At 57.4% G+C, this 8,401-nt stretch overlaps 1 protein-coding gene across 1 annotated transcript; it reads right to left on the bottom strand.

Annotated features, from left to right (window-relative positions):
- Positions 1-6,035, bottom strand: LOC147596477 (dynein regulatory complex subunit 4-like). The gene is made up of 11 exons (XM_086771429.1): positions 5,949-6,035; positions 4,482-4,679; positions 4,079-4,285; positions 3,732-3,786; positions 3,125-3,330; positions 2,684-2,851; positions 2,261-2,347; positions 1,062-1,271; positions 659-724; positions 164-339; positions 1-52 (listed from the first exon to the last, which is right to left on the bottom strand). Exons 1-11 carry the CDS (start codon positions 5,961-5,963, stop codon positions 1-3), a joined length of 1,440 nt encoding a protein of 479 aa, XP_086627555.1. The 5' UTR covers positions 5,964-6,035.
- Positions 6,036-8,401: the final 2,366 nt, after the last annotated feature.

The following is an 8,401-nucleotide window of genomic DNA, read 5'->3' as shown; positions in this document are numbered from 1 at the left end:
CTAACTGCTAACAAACGAGATGTTGTAGCAGTTCTGAGACTCCGTGTTCCCTCTAAGGGCACATAGATTTCATACAAAATTTACCCTATGTGACTACAGTGAGCCAAAGGCTCACTGGGCTCTGTTTATTGTCGCGGAGCACCAATGAGGCCCTGCACGGCACAGCGGGTCCCTTCGCGCCAGCTGGCGCCAGGAGGGCACAGCGATGAGTCCCGCAGGGCCCTGTCCCAGCACCTGCCCCAGCACGGGGCTCGCCAGTGGCTTAAAGCCCAGGTTGTCCACGGGGATCCCAAAGGCTCTCAGCTTGGCCTCCAACGTGTGCAGCATGTCATTGTGTGCCTGCAAGAGAAGCGTCCCATGCTCAGCCTGATACCGAGCTCCAGCCCAGCACCTCCCTGCCTTGCCATGGACGCTCTGCACCTCCCTGCATGGAGAGGACCCCAAAATGCCTTCCTTTGCAGGGGAAACCGCAGCCTGGGCTGGCTCCTGCCCAGGCCATGAAGCAGCTCAGCCGGCCTGCTGGAAGTTCCCTTCCATCCACTTGGTGCAAGGCTTGGAGTAGAAATTCCCATTTCCACCCCACCAAGCCACAGCCAGCACCCACCAGGCCCCAGCCCTGACCTGCAGGGCTCAGGGAAGCTTCATCCCCTTCCCTCACCTTGCAGACTTGGGCTAGCTGCAGCTGCAGCTGCCTGATGGTGGTGTTCTTCGAACTGACCAAGTCCTGCAAAGGGAGATGGTGCATCAGGCAACAGCTACACGGCCCTGGGGACACGGCGGCTGTGAGCAGTGTGACAGAGTGCACAGAGGAGCTGCTGCGCAGCGGCCGAGCTGGCAGCAGGACTTAGCTTGCAGTACAGCCTGACAGGTGGCCACCGCTCTATGTCCTTCCAGCCAGAACTGCCAGGGACAGCCAGCCCCAGGCAGAGGTGAGGGACATGGATGAGTGACATGGCAGCTTCAGCCACGGAGGACGAGGGCTTGCATGGCTCAGGGTCAGCTTTCACCATAAGGCAGCCTCTGCCCTCCAAGGCCAGCCCTCACCGGGCCCCACACAGTACCTCCAGCTTGCTGGAGACCAAGAAGAGGGCATCCGGGTCGAGGTTGGAGGCTGCAAAGGCCTCACTGAGCTCCACATCCTTTTTCTCCACCATGCTGAGGAGCCCTTTCAGCTTGCGCTCTAGGAGCAAGTTCTTGAAGCCCGTCTTCTGCTGCACCTCTTCTGTGGCTTGGGTGAACTTCTGATAGAGCTCATCTCGCTCCGCCTGCACCTGCTCCCAAAGACAGCGTGCCTTCACACCCGGGCTGGCGGCAACCCCGGGCCAGCACCAGACAGGTCTGGTGGCTTGGCCCTGCCTGCTCCAGCCACGGCCTGGCCATTCCCCATGGCACCTGCAGCCCACAGGAAGGCAGGTGCTGGAGCACAGCTTCTCTCCCTCCCTCCCTTCATGGCTGGCACTCCCTCAGCACCCACACTTCTGCTCTCGCCTCCCCTCCAGGCCCGAGACACCTCTGACAGCAGAATGGCTGGATGGGCACTGGTTTACACTTCAGAGGGGGCCCCACAGCACACAAGGGTCTCTCCTCTCCTCGCAGCTGGCAGGAGTCCCTGGCTCACAGCTGGTTAAGAAGTGTCCTAATTAGGACACAATTTCTCCACCACAGCTTATTTTGGAATGCAATTAATATGTTGCTGCCTTCATGATGGATCGATAACAAGGCCTCAGACCAGTCTTCCTGTTCCTGAGGATTTCTGCTAATTACAAACAAGCTCTCTTCTTGCCTCCAGAGATTTATCTTCGCTGGGAGGGGGAGAGGCTGAGTCTGGGAGAACTCAGACAATGGGACTCATCCCGAGCCACTCCCGCATGGCAAACAAGGGAAGCAACCCCCAAATGCCAGCAGAAGGAGGGAGCGAGCTCCCACCGGGGGTGCTGACCCATGACAATCCCTCGCCACAGCTCTGCTCCAGAACTGCTGCTGCAGCCAGTGGCTCCCTGGCTGGGAGGGGACTACCTGAGCGTGCGCGCTTGCTTAGCCAAGTACAAGGCCAGGCCTGTCTGCTGAGCTGAGTGGAAGATGCCAAAGCTGTGAGAAGCTTCACTGGAAGTAGCAGTTATCTCAGGGCTCTGGATCAGATCTTCTGAAAGCCCTTGGCTAAGCACAAACTCTCTGCTCAGTCCCCATGACCAGCCCTCTGCGGAGGGGCCAGGGTTTTGGAGAGGGAAGTGGGATGCCCAGACCCATCTGCAGCTCTCACCTTGCTGAACCTCTGCTTCAGGACCTCGTGTTCCCACTGAAGAGCCTTCAGTTCCTTCTGGGTGAGTTTCAGATGGGCTCTGATGTTCTGCGAGTGGGAAGGGGCAGTTAAAAAGCACAGGTTTCTCTGGGAGGTGTGGGGGACACGTTCGGGCAAGGCAGGAGAGTGACCAGCAAAGAGAAATGGGTGAGAAAAAAGAAGCAGTACCCGCACCAACACCCTTTCCTCTCTGCTGTGGAGGCGACTCTACTTTCTCGCTACCGGAGTGCCATTTGAGATCGTACAAGCACCCAGCGAAGCCCAAAGGAACTCGGAGGACTTTGCTCAGGGATCTGGCCAAGCCGAGTGGCAGAGGTCACTGCTGAGCGGCTGCCTCCAGGACAGAGCCAGGGCCACTGGGGAGGGGACAGGGCTGGCACTCACCCTCAGGGCCTCCTTGTCCTTGTCATAGTTGGCCAACTTCTTCTGCAGCTCAGACAGCTGCTCGCGGGCCTGCTGCAGGGGCTCCTTCAGCTGCTTGTTCTGGAGCAGCACACGTGCCTTCTCCTTTTCCAAGCGATTCCCTTTCTTCTTCATCTCCTCCATCTGCTCCTGTTCTTGGAAACACAAGTGCCAACTCCTGGGGGCTGCCCAGGTCCTCAGGGCTTCCCCAACCCTCCGGACACCCTCCTGCTGCTGGCCCAGCAAGACCCTGTGCTCAAGAGCTTCACTCCTGGAATGGTAGCAGACCCTCGGGAGAGTAGCAGCACCCACACGGCCGCCTGGGAACCGGCCAGACCTGGGTGAAATCCTCACAGGAGCGGTCCATTGCTGGAATGGTGACACTGCAGGCCAGGCAGGCTGAGGCAGGGGGGCAGGCAGTACCTTGAGCAAGTCTATGAGCGCCATGTTTTTGTCACGCATATCATTGTAGTAGTCCTTGATGTCACGGAAGGCTTTCTCGTGGTTCCTCATCAGCTCATCAATCTGGGTGTTCTTCCCCTCCTCCACTTTGTGGACCTCGGTCGTTCTACACAAGTCAAGCTCGTCCCGCAGCACTTCCATCTTGTTGGTGTACTTGGCCTTGATCTCTGGGGGAGCACACAGAGAGCTGAGTGAGGACCTCCTGGAGATCGCACGTAACATGCCCCAGTGCCATTAATAGGTGAGGTGCCAGAGTGGCGTGTGCCACTGTGGCATCACTGGAGTTCAAGACACTTGTTAGCAGTGTCACCACAGCTGCCACCAGTGTGCGGAGCAGCTACACTGGGACCACGGAGAGCAGAGCAACAGGCGCCCTGCCTGCACCCTCTGGAAACTTGGGGAAAACTGTCCAGAACTCGGGGAAAACAAGCCAGAACTGGAGGGAAACCCATCCCCCTTTCTGCTCGAGGCTCTGCCACGGAGCCCGGCAGCACAGCAGAGCTCGGAGAAGCCTCCCCTGGCACACTGACAAAGGGAGGTCACGCAGGAGCTACGCGCACGGACTCACCTTTCACCTGTCTCTCAAAGTTGTTGTGCAGCTGGGTGATCTCCTCCTCTTGTTTCTGTTAGGGAGAAGCTACATGTCAGAGACACATAATCAAATCCTCAGGCAGCTGCATCCTGAAGGATTCCCTCCTGCTCCCTGGGAAAGGCCCCTGCTGTGGTGCCAGTCCCACGTTATCTCTGCACACGGCAGCTCATGGGTTCTCCAGCAGCTCTCACAGCTCTCCGTTGCAGGAGGGGGATTTCGCAGGAGCTGGGAGCCCCAGGAAGCCCTTCTCCGCAGCCCCACCACCTCCCTCTGCAGCAGATGCACACGGCTCATACATGGCTCCGGCCCGGCCAGGGACCTACCAGGTGCATGTTTTTCAGTGCCTCCTCACTGGCCAGCTCCTGCTCCTTCAGCTCCATTTTCATGGAACGCATGTCCTTCCTCAGCTCCATCTCCTGGGCCCAGTGATCCTTCTGGGCCCGCTTCACGGACAGGGTGCCCTCCCCCTTCAGCTCGGTGAGGTTTTCTTGGTGTTCGTGCAACAAGTGCTTCACCTTCTGCTTGTAAACCTAAAGACAAGCTACAGACTGGGTGAGGGGCTTCTGCAGGAGACATGTGGACCTGGGATTTTTATCTGTGACGCGTCTGGGTTGCATCTCACCCAGCTTCTCCTCCTCTAGCCCTTCCCTCACCTCCTCAGAGCTGCCCAAGGCTCAGACAGAGCTTGGGGCACTCACAACATCTCCCAGCCTCCTGCCCTCCCACCTTCAGCTCCACTTGTTGCTGCTCCTCCGCCTCCTTCATCTCCCACTCCTTCTTCCGCAACTCTGCTTTCTGCTCCTCCAGCTGCCGGCGGGTCATCTCCCAGAAGCTGTGAAACTTGTCACGTTCCAGCTGGAAATAGTTGCGCTCTTCCCGTTCCCGGTCCAGCTCCTCCCGCAGACGCGCAACATGCTTCTCCAGCTGCAAAGCCAAGGGGAAGAGCCAGGGAGGGGAAAAAAGAGGCCTCAGACAGACACCTCCACAAGACACCCGTGGCAAGCCATGTCACAAACCTGGCAGGCCACAGTGGCCATCAATGGGATGGAGGCGCGCAGGAGAGAAGGGGACGGGCCCTGACACAGGGACATCTGGGGACTGTGGGGGTTGCCCAGGGCCTGACAGAACCCATCAGCCCCTGGAAAAGGAGTAACACCATTCCCAGGTGCCTAAATACTACTGATTTGTAGAATCAAATCATAGAATCGTTTAGGTTGGAAAAGACCTTGAATATCACTGAGTCCAACCGTTATCTCAACACTGCCAAGGCCACCACCAATCCATGTCCCTAAGCAGCACATCTGCGTGCCTTTTAAATATCTCTGGGGGTGGTGACTCCACTGCTTCTCTGGGCAGCCTGTTCCAATGCTTGAGAACCCTTTGGGTGAAGGTGGTTTCCTCTCACCCTACCACTTCTTACTTGGGAGAAGAGACCCACAACCTCTCTGCTCCAACCTCCTTTCGGGTAGTTGTAGAGAGCACTAAGATCTCCCCTCAGCCTCCTTTTCTCCAGCACAGGACTCGGGCTCCAGACCCTTCACCAGCGTCGTTGCTCTCCTTTGGGTGTGCTCCAGCACCTCAATGTTTTTCTTTCAGTGAGGGGCCCAAAAGTGAACACAGCACTGGAGGTGCGGCCTCACCAGTGCTGACTACAGGGGACGATCACTGCCCTAATTATCCTGGCTACTCTCTGAGACAATCCAGGATGCTGTAGGCCTTCTTGGCCACCTGGGCATGCTGCTTGCTCTGAGATGTGCAAGATCTTTCCCAAGGAGCAAGGTCCCCAGCCCAGGGCCATCTGCTCCTCTGTTGGTAGGACACTGGGCAAAACAAGGGGACTTGGAGCAACTGAGGGCGCCGCGAGCAAGAGCACAGCAGGCTGCCATCACAGAGCTCCCAGCTGAGCCATCAGCTGGCTGAGCAGGCTGCCGGAGTTATGGAGTCGGGGAGAAGACAGGGAGGGCACAGGGCTGGAGAGCAGAGTGGGCCGGACCAGCAGAAGGGAGGATGGGACGAGGGGGCTGCTCCTTCCAGGACCAGTGAGAATCCCTCACCAGCACAGCTGGCCATCAGGCAGGGAAATGATCCTCAGCTGCTTGTCTCTGTCACCCTCCGCCACCTGTCATTGCCGGAGCCAGGTGCTGAGCTGGGCTTCCTAAGCGGGACTGGTGTGGAAGATGAGGGCTCTCTCACCTGCTCCTTGCTCATCTCCTGCGGGGACAAAGCATCCACCACTGCTGGAGTTTTGCTTTCTTCCCCTTTTTTCCCGCCTTTCTTTTTGGGTGCCTAAGGAGAGAAAGCAAAACACACGAGGTGTGTGCATGGCTCAGGTGCTGGGAAGAAACTGTGCTGCTCAGAGCTCCCACAGCAGCCCAGGCCACCAAATGTCCCTGCTCTCATGGCTGGGACAGGGTGAGGAGGGGGACAGGGAGCCAGGGTCCGTGGAAGGGGCCTGGAAGCCCCTGACAGCCTCCAGCACAGCCACGGCTCATACCCAGCCACTGCTGGCCCAAAGCGAAGCCCAGAATGCCCGTACCCAAAAGAAGGGCTCGGGAGCAGCATCACAGGCCTGGGCATGGCGCTGAGGGGCTCCCTCCCCAGGGCTGGGCCCAGGACAAGCTCAGGCCCTGCTCTCACCATGGCTGCTGCCACTCACACTGTGGTCTCCAAGGCAATGGGAACGCGCATCTGGAGAGAGGTGTGAGGTGGTCGGACACGCCCGTTAGCAACGTGGGGCTGCACCGTGGCAACGGGGGTGGGGCCTAGTCCAGGCCCTGAACCAGGTCGCCACGCCAACAAAGGCAACAAGTGGTGCCGAAACCCGGGAAGTCGCCTGGACGGGTGAACGGCGGCCGGAGCGGCAGGACCAGCCCGGCGGGGAGGACGCTCCCGGACCAACAAGGAGGATGGAAGCCCTTGTGAAGGTCGTATCACAATTACATAAGCAGTGGGGTATTGATTGTAAGCCCAAAGATTTTACTGTCGCAGTTGCGAGGCTTTTACAAATTGGGGTCATTGACCAGCCGGTGGATATTCTCCACCCTGAAGTGTGGGATAAATGCACTAAAGCATTAGCCGAGGAGACGATGTCCTCGGGTAGCGGGAAAAACCTTAAGTCGTGGGGGAAAGTCGTACAGGCCCTGCAGAAGGCCTTACAAGAGCAGGAAACCTGGAGGGCGGCAAGGGACTGTTTGTTAGTCACTCCGAAATTGGGAGTCGGGGCAGCTACGCAGACTCCGCACCCCCCAAACGGCGGTGATTCCACGGAGTCCAAAAACTTACAAGAGGGCGACACGCCCCCTCTACCCCTGAACCCCTCGCCCCCTCAGTCCCCAAACCCTGACCCGATTACGGAGGCACAGAAGCGCGCACTGTCCTTCTGGGGTGGGTTAACTGAGGAAGCCAGGGGCGCTGAAGCCCGGGCGAGACCACCACCTTATGCGCCTCATAATGGCGCCGAACCCCGGGGGGAGGGCGGGGCGAAGATGTCCCCGGTGGGAACAAAGAAGAAGCGCTCGAGCTAAGAAGCGCACACAAAGGTGAAGGGCAGGAGGACAAGAAGGAGAAGAGTGGTGGGGGCGACCGGGGAGGGGAGGGGAGTGTGAGTGAAGCGCCGACAGCCAATCAGAGCGGCCCGCCGAGCAGAAGGCGGGGCGAACCAAAACGGAGGGACAAGCCAAGGGGGAGGGAACGGCCCGCCCACCAAGGAAGTAGGCGGCGCCCAACAAACAGGCATCAGAACCCGGAAGTAACCAGTCAGTCGAGTTCCGACTCCGGAACAGCCGCGAGCTGGGGCGAGCGGCTCGTAACCGATTCAGACTCAGAGGAGGAGGACACGAGGGTAAATAAAATTAAAAGCAAAAATATCCCCAGCCAAAATAAAAAGGAATCGCGAGGGGAAGGAGTTCCTCTCACGGATTGGAGGGAAATAAAGATTGCCTGTGCGGATTGGGTCCCAACAGCCACGCTGGCGTTCCCGGTCCGGGTGGCAGACGGGGGACAAAGGGTTTACTCGCCACACCGTGGTTAACCACCCTGGTATCTACCCTGGGAGGGCCAGTCACAATGATCGTGTTAGCATTGGTCTTCGGACCCTGTATATTAAACAGACTCGTGTCGTTTGTCAAGAGCCGATTAGAGACGGTTAACGTCATGTTAGTGGAACGCATGGAACACCGACAATTGCTTTAAGGTTCTGTTTGTTTAGAATTATCCCTAATCGTTCCCCATTTACCATCCGCCCAGCGTGCCTTACACTCGCTATCGCGAGATGATTACACAGTATTTTCACTCAGGTTTACTAACAGTATTAGGCTTGCCTTCGCTTTTACGCCTACTCACAAAGTGCCGTTAATCGATCTTTTTAAGGTAACAACTATTTTAAGATATATATATTCTTTACGATTGCTGTAAAACGTAGAACAAGAACAGAATATTTGAACTAACTTAACTATACGTTTAGTATGTTTTTATCCGAGATCACGGTGTACGTATTCTTGAACTGGATCCAAAGTGCGTCTTTGTAGTTGCGGTACGAATTTATTGTGTTCTGTCATTGTAGATTTCTTTGTTCCCTTGTAGTGGGACCCCGATGGCCCTGAATGGTATCCTTTACACCGCGATACCTCTTGTAAACCTGTGTTTGT

Source organism: Chlamydotis macqueenii, chromosome Z (assembly GCF_036417535.1).
Source record: "Chlamydotis macqueenii isolate bChlMac1 chromosome Z, bChlMac1.mat, whole genome shotgun sequence".
Classification (NCBI taxonomy): Eukaryota; Metazoa; Chordata; class Aves; order Otidiformes; family Otididae; genus Chlamydotis; species Chlamydotis macqueenii.
Note: the sequence above shows the minus strand (reverse complement) of the source record. Positions and strands in the feature narration are given on the sequence as shown.

Excerpts from the sequence above, each read along its gene's own strand:
- LOC147596477 (XM_086771429.1), bottom strand. Across the intron at positions 1,272-2,260 it reads TGAAGCAGAGGTTCAGCAAG|GTGCAGGCGGAGCGAGATGA; the intron begins GTGAGAGCTGCA and ends CTTTGGGAGCAG. Across the intron at positions 340-658 it reads AGCTAGCCCAAGTCTGCAAG|GCACACAATGACATGCTGCA; the intron begins GTGAGGGAAGGG and ends CTTCTCTTGCAG.